General features: G+C 45.3%; 1 protein-coding gene and 1 pseudogene across 1 annotated transcript; one reads left to right on the top strand and one right to left on the bottom strand.

The window, feature by feature from the left end:
* The first annotated feature begins 287 nt into the window (after positions 1-287).
* Positions 288-9,907, top strand: LOC136497344 (branched-chain-amino-acid aminotransferase-like protein 1; annotated as a pseudogene).
* Positions 9,908-13,662: 3,755 nt separating this feature from the next.
* On the bottom strand, positions 13,663-15,570 carry LOC136465003 (uncharacterized). Its single transcript, XM_066463916.1, has one exon. The coding sequence runs from the start codon at positions 15,568-15,570 to the stop codon at positions 13,663-13,665; it is 1,908 nt and encodes a 635-aa protein (XP_066320013.1).
* Between the last annotated feature and the right edge of the window lie 2,584 nt (positions 15,571-18,154).

Below are 18,154 nucleotides of genomic sequence, written 5' to 3'. Positions count from 1 at the left end.
TGGCGGGTAGGCGGCAGTGTGCGTGCCAATTGGTGTTTAGTTTAGCAAGGAAGTCAGCCGGCGGCAAAGCTAGCGACTAACAGGCCACCGAGATAGAAGGAAAAGAAAAAAAAAAGGCAACTAGTCGAGTGTTATTCTTATCCAGTACAGAAGAAGTAGATGCAGGTGATCGTCGTGTCATCACTCATTTGTAATACAAAAAAAGGGAGCGTGAGAACCGATCGCATCCATCACGACTGAGTTTTGCTTCCTTGTTTAATCGTGTAAACACGTGCACCAATAAGTTCACACCAATAATCCACACGGCGCTCGCCGTACGTTCTTTTGCGCTCGGGACCTGGCAGTCGCGTCGTGCTCCTCGCCGCGCGCACGCCGCCTCACCCACCAGGGCGGGGCACCATCGCTGGTGCTCCCCGCCTCTCCCTCCTACAGTCCTACTACTAGCCTTCCTGTACTCCCCCTTCGGCCTTCCCTTCCCAATTCACACTCCACTCCAGTCGGGCGGGTCAATTCGACTCGGGAGGAACCAACCACCCGCAAATCCCCCTCTCGAGTCTCCACTCGATCGGCGAGGCGCTGCGGCCGCGGGCGAATGGCGCCGGAGGCGGAGGCGGAGTCGCCCGTGGTGATCCACGCGTGGTCGGCGCCGCGCTCCCTCAGCACCAGCCTCATGTACTCCTTCGCCCAGGTCCGCCACCCTCCTCTTCCTCCCTCCTTCCCTGCTCTGTTCGCGCCTCAACTCATCCTGAGGCGGGAGAGGGGAGATCACAGACGGACGGGAACCCGTTCCAGTGCACGCGCGTTCGCTCAGCTGCATGCAACGCGAGCGTTCTCGGTGCCCCGACCCGCGAGGGCTTGTGGTAGGCGATAGGAGGCCTATGCGAATGCTCATCGCGTCCAAGGAAACTGTTGCGTTATTGTCTTATTGATTATTGAGTAATCGAGTGTCACTCTGAGCGCTGCTGCTTAGCCTCGCGCCCACTTTTCTTCATGTGCGCTAGCTTAACTTGGCAACTGATTCTCGATTGTTGTTTCCTGTATGTATGCCTCCAGAGGGATGACATGGAGGTGCTTGACGAGCCTCTCTACGCAAATTTCCTGCGTGCCACCGGCGTCGACAGGCCCTACCGGCAGGAGCTCCTGTCTAAAATGGTGAGATTCGGCGGCACCATGCTTGGCTCAACTCTATCTTACGTTACAGTTTGAATTGCCTGGAACTATGGCTTGTTTCAACTAGTGAGGTGGTTGGCAGACAGGCAACTAATTTAGTGCCGACCTTCAAGCTTTCAGGGTGCAATGCCCCGCTTTCATATCCTTTTCTGGTCTCAAACAGATGTCTGCCTCTAGGACCAATTAGGTGGAAATTTGTGTTTCAAATAATCCTGATAAATTTTGTATGGAAAATACTATCATGTACCATAATCCTGTATTCATGTACGCCTCTTTTTGGCGAGAGCAGAGCATTTTTTTCCACCCAGAAAATGCTGTTTACGAATTGTGTTCCTTGTGTCTAATTGAGTCACTTGGGGGGGCATTTCTGGTGCAGGACCCTGATGGAAATAAGGTTGTCAAAGAGGTGATTTTTGGCCTAGGGGATAAAAAGTACCGTTACTGCAAGGTATGATTTCAAAGACCTACTGCACAGCTTTGTGAAATGATAAGTTTTATTTATATATGATAACCCCCTTTCTTTTCTTTGAGTAGCACATCTCAAAGCAACGTCTCCCAAACCTGTCAAGCGACCTCATGAAGAAGGGAAAGCATTTCATATTGATACGTAACCCTCTGAATATACTGGTATCTGGCACCTTAAGCCTCACACATGCAGTTTAGCTTTTTTTTGTTCTGTTTCACAAGTTTTATCTTATGACATGCCACTGCTGCGTTTGCCTTTATTTTTTCAAAAGAAAATACCTGATGCTTTGCAAGATCTTTTTCTTTAGCAGGTTTTGCATATTCTGTGGTGTACGTGTTACCTAATGTGTACCACTAATGATATCCTATTCCATTATCCCAGCCATCTTTTGATAAAGTTGTTCCACCATCCTTCATGGAGCTTGGCATAGGTGAACTTGTCTCGATATACAGTGAATTATGTGGACTTGGGAGCCCACCCCCAGTGATAGATGCAGATGATCTGCAACAGGATCCTGAGGTAAATCTATGACTGGTTAATGCAGTGGTTTATTACAGTGACCACTGTCCATCTTATGATTCTAATCTAAAAGTATGAGATGTCATCTTTCACGATGATATAGTAAGCTGCTTTAAAGGGCATGCCACTTTAGTCCTTAGCTTATATGCTACACCAACTACTTTCCCCCCTTCTTTTTGCATGAGTATACCAACTTCTCTAGTGCTACCTTAGTTCACATCAGTTTTGATGGTCATAAAACATGAACCCTGCAATGTAATGGTTTTATAACATTTAAATAATGTGATGCAAATGTTTGCTGGTTCCAATCCTTGTGTTAGATTTCCCATAATTTTGGCATTTGCGGTCCAATGTATTCAGTTGGTTTGCACCTCACGCAGGCTGTCCTGAGTGGACTCTGAGGATCTGGGCATTCCTTTCCAGCCACAAATGTTGAAGTATGTATGTTGTAGACAATACTGACACTAGTATTACACTTTTGTTGTGATATACATATGTAGCCTCATCATGTTCAGTTGGAATTGTTTCCTCTTTTTAGATGGGAAGCTGGCCCCAAGGAATTTGATGGTATATGGCCCCCCTGGTGGTATGGGAGTGTGCACAAGTCTTCGGGTTTCTCTAAGCCTTCCCAATATCCTCTGGTAAGCTTACACAAAAAAAAACCCTCTCTTGATCCCCATTCTCCAGTATTTATGAGTATTTTTATGCTGGATAAAATTTGCATAGCAAGTCAGTTCTACTTTGATTGGAAAAGGGCATGCTGGGAAAGGTTGATGGTAAGAAGCACGCCAGTCGGTGAAAAAAACTACCTAGACAAACTGAAATATTTTACTTGGAAGAAATATGACATAAATATATACATAATTTAATAGTTTTTTGTGTTCAAGGAATCATGAGTGTTTAACTGGATGTTTAGTATGAAAATTAGTAGGGGCTGTTTCGCGAAATCTGCCCTGAGACGTTGCATATTTTTTTCTTTACCATTTTATTCCACTGCAACGACCAAATTTTGTGGTTGCAGATAGTGACTTATAAGAATGTCATCTGTGGTAGCAGATGGTTGATTCACATCCTTGTCTGTATAAGTTGCTCCCGTGATTAGTACATACTGAAATTCTTGGTCTCTCATTCTCTGTTTATTTTCTCCGCAAGACAAATTTTCACCCATCTTGAACTGACATGTCACATGGCCATGTGTTCCACAGAAAACCTTAGCTGTTTATCACAATGCTGCTGAAACACTCTTAAATGGTGTGTGTTTTTATACACATTTAAATGGTGTTGATTGACTAGCAACCAGATTTTTGAACATTCTCCTTGAAAATCCAGTGCTAATACCTAAGTCATGACCATTATTTTGTGGACGTTTATGCATCCTATTTAACCACCTGATGCTTCAGGGCGATGATTAATCTGTGATGGACTGTAAACAAACTGAAGCACCAATAAGAAAATTATTTGCTAGTAAATAAGCGCTTTGCAAACTACTAATGTTTTAGCATACTTCCATTTTAGTTTATCAAATTGCAATTCACTTAATCTTGTTTTGTACCATCTGGCACAGTTCTTATTTACCATGGGGTTTCTTGTTTGATTGCAGACTTTCCCATTCGCATTTTATGACCTGCTTGAGCAAAGCTTGCCTTTCTACAACATGTTGAAGCGCCAAATAAGGAAGACAAGAGGACCCCAGCAACCACCATTACCTGACCCTCCTCTGCCTGTCCCTGCAAATAAAAACATTCTTGTTTGGGTTGGAGATGAACTTTTGCCCCGTGACAGTGCAAAGGTATATGCCACTGGTACCTTGTGGCATGCCACCATTATCAGAACATAGTAAAGTCTCTACATTCTTTCTCTAATAATCTTTCTTGTAAAGATTTCAGTGTTTGATTCAGTTGTACAAGGAGGAGATGCTGTTTGGGAAGGTTTACATATATATGATGGAAAAGTATTCAAACTAGATGAACATTTGGACAGGTGCAGTAGCTAGTTCAGTCTTCTGTCTGCATCCCATTTTCTGTATAAGTTTATCTAACAGCTATGTTCTCTTTTTTTCTTATCTAGATTGTTTGATTCTGCAAAAGCTATGGCCTTCAGAAATGTGCCTACTCGTGATTGGGTAAGCTAACCTTAGCATACTAGCTTCATGATTTCGCTGTAGATTGTATTGCAACGTAGGTGCTTGTGGTTCTCTAAAATCTGAATTCTCATTTAGAGAGGTTCACTGGAAACCAATTTCAACTTTTTATTAACTCACACATGGTAAGGTGCAGATTAAGGATGCCATCTTTAAGACTCTGATTGCAAATGGAATGTTTGATAATGCTCATATAAGGCTCACGCTCACCCGTGGGAAAAAGGTAAAATATAGATCAAGATTCATCACAATGTCACTTTTATAGTATGTTATCTATCACCTTCATGCTTCCTGCTCGCTCATTCAATTCATTGGCTGTAATTTATCAAGTGAAGGTGACATCTGGAATGAGTCCTGGTTTCAATCTTTATGGGTGCGCCTTGATTGGTATTCATCTTTCCACCCACCTTTTTCTCTTTTTGCATCCACGTGCACCTTCTTCTCTTTGGCATCATGAGTCCACCTTTGAACGCACACAAAGCATTTTCTTTCCACCATGAATTTTATTTGAGCACAAAGACACACAATAGGCCATGGAATGGAAGAGTTAAGCACCAGTGGTGTTCTATAAGTGTTCTAAAGTCAACAGCATAACATCACATGTTCATTGACCGACCTGTAATGCACAAGCTGGTAACACTTGACTATGGTATAGCTATTGCTATACTGGCAATACATCATGAGGAAAGGAAACTAATTCATGTCACTGTTACATCCAATTTAATTTGTATCAAGAGGTGCAATGAATGCTGTTCTGTTCGTTTCTGATAAAATCTTTTTTTTTTTGTTCAGTGCTTGCAGAGTGGAAACCACCAGTGTATGATAACTCTCATGGAATAAAATTGGTTACCGCCACCACACGTCGAAATTCTCCAAATGTAATATACACTTACTGAATTCTTCATGATTTTTTTTATTTAACTTCAGCTAGCTTTAGGGTCATTTTAGATGAGTAGTTTTTCTTAATAGGTGAATTTCTTTCTCACATAACTAGCATTTACTTGGAGGGTGAAATGTGGTTGAAACCACCTACTAGGTGGAAACATGGAAACCAATTCAAAAATGCATTTTGGTTGTTCAAAAAATTTTGAAACTTGGCACATCCATAGTGCATACAAATATGTACTCACATGCAAAAGTTGGAATTCAAACTCGCATTTGAAAAATTCATATGAAAATGACAAGACAATCACAATATGTTACCAGTAGCCATCAGTGCTAACAAAAGCAGCATTTCGTCCTACCTGGTGGTCTCAATATGTTTGTTTCTTTATAATTGCCACTGAAAACATTGGTTTTATAGTTTAACAGGAAAATCATTGTTAACTTCATGGACAATTGAAGTTCGAATTTTTTTTTTTTTGAAACAAAAGGCAGGAGCTCTGCCGCTCAATTAAGACGAAAGAAAGTAATAATGTACAAGAAGGTTAGCCAACCGAGTAGCCAAAATGGCACCCGAGGGGCTAACCACCCCACGCGACGCGATTGAGCACAAACACGACACACTGCCATGGATCATCGTTGCCGAGCATGGAAGCAAAGCTGTTAGCAGCTTGGACTTCCCATGGCAGGCCACCCACTGGTCACCTCCCGACAGGTCCAAAGGAACGACCGCCACCGGTCATCGTTGCCAAGCTCAACCATCGAAGAGCAGCTCCGACTTCCAGTCGCGAACCCATGCCTCGCCTCGAGGCCGCGGCGATAATCCAGATGCGACGCCTTCAGGAAGGGAGCGACGCCGATGGCGCCACCGTCGCACGTCCAAAGTGGACCGGATTTTCACCCTTGGATGACATGCTAGAGGGGAAACACGATGCCCCCAACAGGGAAGCGGCGCCCAATGGCGTCGCCATCGCCAAGGCTTTCGCCCAAGAACCCTCTAGCACAAACGCCGGGTCGCGAAGCTGGACCCCCTGCCAGCCTTCACCGCCATCATCGCTGTCCCGCCGCCCCACAGAAGCCCCTTCAGAGGGGCATCGACGCGCCAGCTGCACGCAGCAGCCGCACAGCTGCGTCGGCCGTCACCCCCTCCGTCCGGGCCACGCATAGCCGGACCTGGCTCCGCCGCTCGCGTCCCAGTGCCGCACGACAAGGCCGCCACAGACCATCTTCGTCGGCCCAGGCACCCGCCGATGTCGCAGCCAACCTCGCCGCCGGCCGCTACAGGGTGTGTGGGCGCCGCCCCCTGCCCTGGGACCGCCGGATCCGGACACCAGGCCCCGAACCCGGCGCCCCATGCCACCGCCGCCGCCTCCGTCTTGACCACAACCGCAGGCACCGCCCGCCGCCGGCCCCAAAACCGAACTGGCCACCTGGAGTCCAGATCCGGCCTCTCGGGCACCGGATCTGACCTCACGTGCCCCGGACCGGCGGCCCCAGCTGTCGCCGTCGCCGCCGTCGCCGTCAAGGGAGGAGGAGGGGAACGCGCGGAGGAGAAGGAGAGCCCGCCGCCGTCCCCTGCGCCAGCTCGGGCACCAGCCGGCGACGGCCCTCCCCGCTGAGCTCCACGCAGCTCACGCGAGGGGAGGGGCCGTTGGCCTGCTGCCGCACGCGCCGCCAAGAGAAAGGAGAAAGGCCCCGCCGCCGCCATCCCTGCCGGTCGGGCGGCCATGCCGGCGGCCAGCTCCGGCGGCGGCGCGGTGGGGGGAGGGGAGGGGAGGGGAGGGGCTGCTAGGGTTTGGGGGGAGGAGCCACCCGAGCCGCTCACGTGGGAGCGACGCGGGGGGAGGGAGCCAGACAGTAACCAAGTTCGAAAAATCAACTATATAGTTTAAGATCACCTTTAAGAGGCTGATATATCTCAGACAATCATCTTAAAAGGACAATACCAACTTCTTTGCATCATTCGCTGAGTTGCTTGAATATGGAGTCTCGAACATATTTATTAATTATTATCTGTATGCAAGAATTTGGCTGTCCGGTTTCTTTTTAGCCACTAGCTTGCCTCTAGGCTGATAGTTACCATTAGACCCCAAGAGTTCTCATTACCTAAATCTACCGACTCAAAGAAAATTTCCAGAGCAATCATAGTATTGTGCTGTTGCTGCGCTCAGGGTTGCCATGTTAACACGTAAATATACTTCTCGCTGATAGACATTTGGCATTGATCGATCATAGCTGTAGACAAAAGTGAACAGGAATCTGTAAAACTTGTTTTCTTTTCAAGGCTGCAGAATTTTGTATTCATCTAACACTTCAATAGCTGGTGTAAACCAAATGTATTTGCCTATTACCTCCATCACTTACAGTTTCAGTTGCTGTCAATGTCTTACAGTTTCACTATTTCCAATGTTTCATATACCTTTAGTTCAGCATCGGTTCAAATACCCTGAAATATGTTCTACTACTTTATGTTCCCTTCTTTTAATTGACCATGGTTATTCTCCTTGTTTCAGAGTATAGACTCCAAGATACATCACAACAATCTTATCAACAATATTCTGGCAAAGGTTCGCTTTCCTTTTGATTTGAAGCTCTTAATTAGCTCTTGGTATATACCACAATTGTAATGGAGTTTTTGTCTTTTGATATATTTGGACTCAATTTTCCATCCTCTTATGCAGATAGAAGGTAATCTTGCCCAGGCTGAGGATGCCATTATGCTAGACAAGGATGGCTTTGTATCAGAAACAAATGCAACAAACATTGTAAGCATACATACCTTTGGCAAATCAACTAATAGACACTTGGCACATGACTGCTCTAAAACCGCCATTGTGTTAACTGCAGTTTATGGTTAAAAAGGGAATTGTATTGACACCTCATGCTGACTATTGCCTTCCAGGCATTACGCGAGCAACTGTGAGTATAATCATATTCTAGTTGGAACAACTGGGGCCAATCTATACAAGTGCCTCCTTTCCATTCTGAACAAGTATTTTTGAGATATATTTTGTTCTATTTGTGCACCAATACTCTTTCTGAGGCTCAAGTTGCTTCACAATATTTGAATTATGTTGCACATTTAGAATTTTATATACTATTAAGATATGTAGTGGAAAAATATAGGTTCTAAAATAGTAGGAATGGTTCTATCTGTTTTCATTTTGCTAGAGGGACTTTGGTACATATTAGGAAGTAAGGTTTGGTTCCTTTCATTCATTATTTTTCTGTATACGTTCAAATTATTGGATTAGGGTCATGTTCGAACTATCTTCATCAGGAGGAAGTGTAAAATATTTGAACTACAGAAGCAGAAATTCTCCACAATTCTAGTAGCCTTGCTATCTTTTCGCCAGTGTCCTGCCTAGTTGAATAAGTTTGCCCATTCAATACTTCGTTATATTACTGTATGCTTAATGTAGTGTTTCTGGATTCTGGTTGTGTATGCTTACTGTAAAGTGCTGCATATATGTGGAAATGCGCGGAATTTGTGCTAATAATGAAAATTTGTGGTTTACTGAGTCTTTCTAACATTTCTCAATTGAAAATAACAGGTCATGGATATTGTGGTGAAAGAAAACTTTGTGTTACATGAACGACGCATTAGTCTGTCAGAATTTCATGCTGCAGATGAGGTATGGTACTTTACTTGGAGATATCAGTTATATGCTCTTTTTAACTGGGTAATCCTTCACTGAATGTCTCTTAAATTTAACTTCCTGTTAATGAACTAATATGACAAGATAGACCGCACTTGATCAAAATTTTTCTTTCAAAAGGCTTCCATGTGGGATGCCATGCACTTAAACTTGATGTTTAGAATTATGCATGAATTGTTATTGATATAGTAATCTGCCCACACCCACCATAAGCCCATAACATGAATGTTTATTCTTACAGCTCTGGTTTTCACATGTAGGTATGGACAACCGGAACAATGGGTGAAATTACACCGGTGAGTTGACTTTCTTGCACCACATGGTCATGTTTTTGTTTTTCCTAGTCAGTTATTCACTGTCAAATGGTTCTCATAAACTTGAAAACAGAAGTTGGATTTGTTGCATTATAGTGAAGAAATATTTGCATATGTTCTCTAATCTCAAGGAACACTATTTGGTCATTCCTTTTATTGTTTGTCAAGGAGGTGTGGCCCCATAACTAGATTGATCTCTTTTCTTTTGCATGCTGACAAGTGACATCGAGTATTACTACACATGACTTCGTTGTAGAGTGCTCCAGTTTTCCAGCAATTCACCTTTTTCTGTTTTCTGCTCCTGAGTTTATGTCGACTTAGGAAAGTACAGAGAAGCGTCAGTTGCCACTGTTGGCGCATCCAATAGTTGTCTTATTGCTGATACATTCTGCTTTACAACAGGTTGTAATGATTGATGGGCGTGAAATCGGTGATGGGGAAATTGGTCCAGTCACTAGACAAATCCAGAACGCATACAAAGTCCTGACAGCAGGGCAAGGAGTACCGATACCGAGGATTGCTGAGGTTATAATTGTCGAAGAGGCATCCCTTATCTAGCTAGGATCAGTCCCCCCAGGAGCCCCGATGATACCAATCTAGCACGACAATAAATTAATAATCTCCGTTTATCATATTGTTTAAAGGCACCATGTAATCATTGTTATTCCAAACAGGATACTGTGTATACTGCTGGAGATTATAAACGCAATAAATCATTGCACTGGTATGCGATTGCATGCGTAAAAGTTGCAACAACAACAACAAAGCCTTTAAGTCCCAAATTAGTTAGGGTAGACTAGAGTTGAAATCCAGCAGAAGCAACTAAGGTTCAGGCACGTGAATAACTGTCTTTCAAGCACTCTTATCTAAGGCTAAGCTTTTGGGTATATTCAATCCTTTTAAGTCTTCTTTTATTGCCTCTATCCAAGTCAACTTCGGTTTTTCTCTGCCTCTCTTTACGTTACTATCCTGACTTAGGATTTCACTACGCACCGGTGCCTTTGGAGGTCTCCGTTGGACATGTCCAAACCATCTCAACCGGTGTTGGACAAGCTTCTCTTCAATTGGTGCTACTCCTAATCTATCACGTATATCATCATTCCGAACTCGATCACTTCTTGTATGACCGCAAATCCAACGCAACATACGTATTTCCGCGACACTTATCTGTTGAACATGTCGTCTTTTCGTAAGTCAACATTCTGCACCATACAACATAACAGGTCTAATCGCCGTCCTATAAAACTTGCCTTTTAGCTTCTGTGGTACCCTTTTGTCACATAGGCACCAGATGCTTGCCACCACTTCATCCACCCTGCTTTGATTCTATGGCTAACATCTTCATCAATATCCCCGTCTCTCTGTAGCATTGATCCTAAATATCGAAAAATATCCTTTCTAGGCACTACTTGACCTTCTAAACTAATATCTTCCTCCTCCCGAACAGTAGTGTCGAAGTCACATATCATATACTCAGTTTTAGTTCTATTGAGTCTAAAACCTTTGGACTCCAAAGTCTCCAGCTATAATTTCAGTTTCTGATTCACTCTTGTTCGGCTTTCATCAACTAGCACTACATCGTCCGTGAAAAGCATACACCAAGGGATGTCCCCTTGTATGTCCCTTGTGACCTCATCCATTACTAAGGCAAACAAATAAGGGCTCAAAGCTGACCTTTGATGTAGTCCTATCCTAATCGAGAAGTCATCCGTGTCTCCATCACTTGTTCGAACTCTAGTCACAACATTGTTGTACATGTCCTTAATGAGCCCGACGTACTTCGTTGGGACTTTATGTTTATCCAAAGCCCACCACATAATATTCCTTGGTATTTTATCATATGCCTTCTCCAAGTCAATAAAAACCATGTGTAGGTCCTTCTTCTTCTCCCTATACCGCTCCATAACTTGTCTTATTAAGAAAATGACGTTCATGGTTGACCTTCTGGGCATGATACCAAATTGGTTCATAGAGACCCGCGTTATTGCTCTCAAGCGATGCTCGATAACTCTCTCTCATAGCTTCATAGTATGACTCATCAACTTAATTCCCTGGTAATTAGTACAACTTTGAATGTCCCCTTTATTCTTGTAGATCGGTACCAATATACTTCTCCTCCACTCATCAGGCATCTTGTTCGATCGAAAAATATGATTGGACAGCTTGGTTAGCCATACTATAGCTATGTCCCGAGGCATCTCCACACCTTGATTGGGATACCATCCGGTCCCATCGCCTTACCTCCTTTCATTCTTTTCAACGCCTCTCTGACCTCAGATTCTTGGATTCTTCGCATAAAGCGTCTATTGGTGTCATCAAAAGAGTCATCTAACTGAAAGGTTGTGTCCATATTCTCACCATTGAATAATTTGTCAAAATACTCTTGCCATCGATGTCGGATCTCATCCTCCTTCCCCAAGAGATGCTCCCTTTCATCCTTAATGTACTTAACTTGGTTGAAGTCCCTTGTCTTTCTCTCACGAACCCTAGCCATCCTATAAATGTTCTTCTCTCCTTCCTTCGTACTCAAACGTTGATAAAGATCCTCATACGCTCTACCCTTTGCCACACTTACAGCTCGCTTTGCAGTCTTCTTTGCCACCTTGTACTTCTCTATGTTGTCCACACTCCTGTCATGGTACAAGCGTCTATAGCACTCTTTCTTCTCCTTAATAGCCCTTTGGACTTCCTCGTTCCACCACCAAGTATCTTTAGCCTCGCCTTCACTTCCTTTGGTTACTCCACACACCTCTTAGGCCACCTTCCGAATGTTGGTTGTTATCTTCTCCCACATGTTGTTTATGTCCTCTTCTTCCTTCCAAGAGCCCTCTTTGATAACCCTTTTCCTGAATACCACTGACGTCTCCCCTTTCAGTTTCCACCATTTTGTTCTTTCAATCTTAGCTTATTTATCCCTACAAGCACGCATCTGAAAACGAAAGTCTGCCACCAAAAGCTTAAGTTGAGAAACAACACACTCCCCTGGTATCACCTTGCAACCCAAGCATGCTCGTTTGTCCTTTCTTCTTGTGAGAACAAAGTCAATCTAACTAGAGTGTTGTCCGCTACTGAAGGTCACTATATGAGATTCTCTCTTTCTAAAGAAAGTGTTGGCTATCATCAGGTCAAAAGCTACCGCGAAGTCTAGAACTTACTCCTCCTCCTGATTCCTACTACCATACCCAAAACCTCCATGAACTGCCTCGAAACCTGCGCTTGTAGTACCTACATGCCTATTAAGATCTCCTCCTATAAAAAGTTTCTCATTACTGGGTACAGCTCTAATCAGGCCATCTAAGTCTTCCCAGAACTGTCTCTTAGCACTCTCGTCGAGGCCTACTTGGGGGGCATATGCACTAATTACGTTCAAGACCATATCACCAATGACAAGCTTGACTAAGGTAATCCTATCTCCTTGCCTTCTCACTCCCACCACACTATTCTTGAGGCTCTTATCAATCAAAACTCCTACTCCATTTCTATTCGCAACTGTCCCTGTGTACCAAAGCTTGAAACATGTATTGTCCACCTCCTTCGCCTTCTGACCCTTCCATTTAATCTCTTGAACGCATAATATATTTACACGCCTCCTAGTCGCGGTATCAACTAATTCTCTTAACTTACCTGTAAGCGACCCTACATTCCAACTGCCTAAACGGATCCTAGTTGGTTCGACTAGCTTCCTTACCCTTCGCACCCGTCGAATCAGATGTGAAGACCCTTGCTCATTTTTCACTATACCCGGGCGCCGATGTAGCGCGCCACTAAGGATGCGACGACCCGATCCTTGATCACTTGACACCGTGCCTAGATCGCGACACGGCGCGTCACGGGGGTGACGACCCGGCCCTTGCTCATTTAACACCATACCTGGGTTCCGAAATGGTGCGTCGCTAAGAGGGTTACGCCCCAACGATTTTCTTTCGGGTTTCATCTCCATTAGAATGACTAGATTTAACGTTAGCTCGCCACGCCTAACACAACCCTCCTCCTTTAACAGGGCTTGGGACTTGCTATGTTGAGACAACATAGGACTAAGCATGCAATATATATCTTTACAGGAGAGCATAGGCATTTTCATTGCTGCGTGTGTTGGAAACAAATCTCCAAGGAGCTCAGTGCAGCATGGGCATGGTAATAAGGCCGAAGGGTAATGATTCTTGCAGGTATTGCTAGAACCCAGCCATGAAGATGGCAGAAAGGAAAACGTACAGATACAGACCCAAGACATTTCTTCAGCATTAATTTAATCCATCTATAGTTTCAGTAGTTCAGAAACCTTCAAGGCTACTAAGAATGGAACACAAGTCCATGCCTCCAAACTACTTTCGTGCATCAGACAATGCATTCAGACGAACAAAGGTGCATACATGACAAACTGGTATGGCGACAATAGAAGTGCAGAATCACATAGGTTAAGAAGATAAATGTGCATGGAACTAACATGCTGCTGCAAAAACTACAAGGCACTGTTTTGATAGAGGTGTCAACCAATTACTACACTTGGTAGCCTCACAGAGATGCGATGACGTCATCATTGGTTATGTTTTCAAATATATCGTGCTCCAGGAACACCAATAAGCAGTCACTGGTCCACTGGTTGCAGGGTTCTTTCATCATTGTGCTGTCTATGAACTTCATTGTTGAAGATGCTGTCTTGGCGATAGCTGCTGTGCCAGGAAGGACGAGAGCGAGTTTCAGGAGCAGATAAACCAATGGATACATGGAGTTCTTCCCTGTCCTCACCATCTTCACAGAAAGATCGCTCAATATAACCATTTCATGAAATCTGGCATCAGAGCGCACATCAGTTATGAACGCTTGGAGTTGCAGATCAAGTGCTGCAATAGCTGTATCGGGGAACTCAGATGGATAGAACCGAGCAAACTTAATGAGCTTGTCCTTATCAAAAGCTTGGAAAAGGTTGCGTGGGTTTAGGCATGATGCGAGGCAAACCAATTCTAAGCTTTCCTTGTTAAAGCGCTTATCAAGCTCCCTGAGTTGGTCGTTGATAACTTTTACAAAGACATGAATATGGTAATGCTCCAAGTTTGGAGATTCATCGTCGCTCCACCTGTGGTGTGCATACTGCTCTCCCATGTCAGGCATAGGCATGTCACTCTCGGTGCAAAGCAAGTCCACTTCCATGAGAAAAGATGGCCATCCTTCATCTCTCAGTGCCAGTAACTGTCTCTTGGACTCCTTGAGAAGAATCATAAAGTTCTCAGCATCCAGGTCGTTCCTGTCCAAGGCCAGAGACAATTGATTTGTAGTGGCTAGTACATCTCGCATCAAGAGCAAAACAAAGGGCATGTCCTCGGTGAATGCCCATTGTGCTCTTAATACCGTAAGTTTCTCATCAGTCCTTTTGGAATCATCTCTCCCCATAAAGTCAAGTGCATCACAAACAGCAGGTAAATAAGCAGCGAGTTTCACTAGTGCCTCATAGTATGAGCCCCAGGATGTCTCACCTGGCTTCTCAAGGTTGTTATCCAGATTCAAGCCTCTCTCTTGGATCAGCGAACGGACCCTTTGATTGAACTGAGGAGACTCTTGAACTAAATTTGACAAAGCATCAATAGCTCGGAAAAGCTGGTAAGTTTCAAGCAGATTTTGGGAAGTAGAGGCAAGAATGGAATGCAACTGGAAAGCAGAAGGATGAACATAGTACGCTGATGCACTTGCTTTACTGACCAATGTTTTTAGTTCAGCAAAAGTTTCATCAGCATCACCATACCGAGCCAAGCCACAACCTTGGCCCCGCACATTTGGCAAGCTCAATCCAGCTTCAGAAAGCATCAAATCAACTGCCACTTTGACATCAGGTTCTGGTACAATCCCAAGAAGCCTCTCCACAACCTCACCCTTGCCATTGAGATAGCGTACAAACAGAACCATGTAGTATTTCCCGGTGGAAGGTGGAGAACACACATCAACGACTATCCCAAAGGGATCTCCCTGGAGCTCATTGGCAATACCTTTTCTTACTTCTTTAGCAAACACATGGGCAATATCCTTGTCAATGGTAGGTTTCACCACCCGCATCCGACGGGGAGCACCACGATGCGATGCACCTCTCTCGAACAGCAGATTGACCATGTAGTTAGACATGTCGACGATATTCCTTTCCTCAAATGATCTCCCCGATCCATTATCCAGAAAAGACATCCCTTCCCTCAAAGAAAACCTCATGAGATCGATTGCTTGGTCAATGTCAACCTTCGCATGAGATGGACCTTCCTGAACCTCCTCCTTAACGCCATCAGCTACATATGCGCCTGAAGATTTGGCCTTCTTACGTGATGGACCACGCCGAGGCCCCTTCCTAGGGGCATCAGCAACATATGCGCCTGAAGATTCGTCTGAGTGAAAGTGGGCACCACTGGCTCTAGTACAGGATTGGCAATCTGATGGCTCCATACCCTAATTCACCAAGCCAAATAGCAAGCATTCAGTCACAAGCAGATCCCCATGAGTATGAAATCGCAGAACTGGATATAACGACAAAAAGAGTAGTGATATGGGCAATCATATGGGCTTTGCGTATTTACCCCTATGAATTCGAACCTACACTAATGAGTAGTGAACTAGTGACCTGACCTCGAAGAATCGTGGACTACTGTATAAACTCGAAAAAGAGAACTGAACAATGCAATGCCATTCATCAATGCAGTTACATAAAACTCCACAGGTAAACTCGAGCCCTAAAACAACCTGAGAGTTTGCATTTGATACACGCGTTCATAGATTATGGATTTGTAGATCAAGAAATCGGGGGGGGGGGGGGGGGGGGGGGGTTTGGGGCGCCGAACCTGAGAGTTTCCTTGGGGCCGCATTTGATACACACGTTCATAGATGATGGATTTGTAGATCAAGAAATGGTACCTCGGAGTATAAATGTTCATGCAACCCGAGGCACGGCACGAAGCCCGCTTTTTTAGCCTGACACGAGCGCGGCACGGCCCGATGACATGCGGGCCCGGGCTGGCACGGCACGGCTCGGCCACCCCCTTCCCCTCCTCACTCCACTCCTCCCCTCTCGGCCTCCCCGCGGCCCAGCGCGGCCCAGCATCCGTCCGTCCCCGCCTCCCCCCTCCTCATATATAAACGCACGCCACGGCCGCGGCGGCTCACACCCGAACCCTAGCTCATTTCACTCGCTCGCCTCGCCTCGCTCTCGGGTCTCGCCCTCGCAGTCTCGCTCTCGGCTTCGTCCTCCCCGACTCCGGTGAGGTGACCTCGACGATCCACTTGCCGCCGGCGAGCAGCTCCCTACTCCTCCTACCTGATCCCCTTCCTGCTCCCTCTCCACCTCTCCCTTCTCCCTATCCCTATCTCCTCTCTAGATCTCGATGACTATGTGAGTTCGTGTCCCCGTCTGCCCCTCCTTCACCGCTCGCCGTCCTTCTAACCGGTGTGTCATCTTCTCTGGGTGGCCCTCGTCTTCTCCAGCACCGGGCTCCGGTTGCGCAGGTACATCCCTAACCCTAACCCCGCCTACCGCCGGCGAGCAGCTCCCTACTACTCCTAAGTCCTACCTGATCCCCTCCCTGATCTCTCTCCACCTCTCCCTTCTCTCTATCCCTATCTCCCCTCTAGATCTAGGTGATTATGTGAGTTCGTGTCCCCATGTGCCCCTCCTCCGCCGCTCGCCATCCTTCTAACCTTACTGTCTTCTCTGGGTGGCCCTCGTCTTCTCCGACATCGGGCTTCGGTTGCGCAGATACATCCCTAACCCTAACCCTCATCTTCTTCCATTAATGAATGGTTTATGATCTATTCTGATATACTGTTTTCCTCCTCCTCCATGTCTTTACGCAGGTCGGTAGCCGATGCGTCGTCCTCTAGCTGTGGCATAGAGCGACCAAGGCAGCCCCGCGCACCGTTGAGGAACGGTGCTGGAGAGCCCTCCGCGATCGAGGGCGTCATGGCTGGTGCTAATGATGAGATCATCTGGCCTCTCACCGACAACGACGATCTCATCGCGGCAAGCCTGGCACCTAAGGACGATGACGACACCCAAGAAGACGCTGCTGCCTTGTTCGGTCTGGACGACGGCGATGGTGAAGGGGCGACGACGGCTGGGACCCCGGTCTGCTCCAACATCTCAACTCCATTTGTTGCTGGTACTGATACCTCTTCTAGAACTGCTATTGGTAAGCGTAAATCTGCTGTGTGGGCTGATTTTGATGAGATCTATGAGACTGTGAATGATAGGAAAATATGCACTAAAGCTACCTGTAAAATGTGTAAGCATACTTTGTCTGCTAGATCTAATGCTGGCACTGGACACTTGAAGAGGCACCAGAAATCTTGTAGGTAGAAAACTGATCAAGCTGCTAGGGTTCAGTCTAGGCTTGCTTACAATGCTGATGGTTATGTGTATAACTTGGACTATAAACCTGATGTTGCTAGATCAGAATTATGTCGCTTGATTGCTAAGCTTGATTTGCCGTTAGGTATTGGTAAGACAGAGGCCTAGGAGGATTACATTGTCCGTGCTCATAACCCTAAGTTTGTTAAAGTATCTAGACAGTCCACCACTAGAGATCTGAGTAAACTGTTTACTGAACGTCGTAATATGCTTAAGAATTCTGTGTTATCTGCTGCTTCCTCTGTTGCTCTGACATCAAACATTTGGTCTGGTAATGCTAAGGAGGATTACATTAGTGTTGTTGCTCATTTTGTTAGTGCTGATTGGGAGTTACAGAAAAAGGTTATTGGGCTTAGGTTGATTGAGGTGAAACATACTGGTGAAAATTTTGCTGAAAGAGTTGCTTGTGTGGTTGAGGAGTTTGGTCTCGTTGATAAGGTTTTCTCTGTAACTCTAGACAATGCTTCTTCTAATGCTAAGGCTATGAAAACTTTGACACCTATGTTTGCTGGTTATTTGGGTCCTGATCCTACACCTGAGCCTGTTGATCCTTCTAAGCGTAAGTACAGTCTTGTGCATCAACGTTGTGCTTGTCATATCATTAATCTGATTGTAAAATCTGGTTTAAAG

This window comes from Miscanthus floridulus, chromosome 1 (genome assembly GCF_019320115.1).
Source record: "Miscanthus floridulus cultivar M001 chromosome 1, ASM1932011v1, whole genome shotgun sequence".
Classification (NCBI taxonomy): Eukaryota; Viridiplantae; Streptophyta; class Magnoliopsida; order Poales; family Poaceae; genus Miscanthus; species Miscanthus floridulus.
Note: the sequence above shows the minus strand (reverse complement) of the source record. Positions and strands in the feature narration are given on the sequence as shown.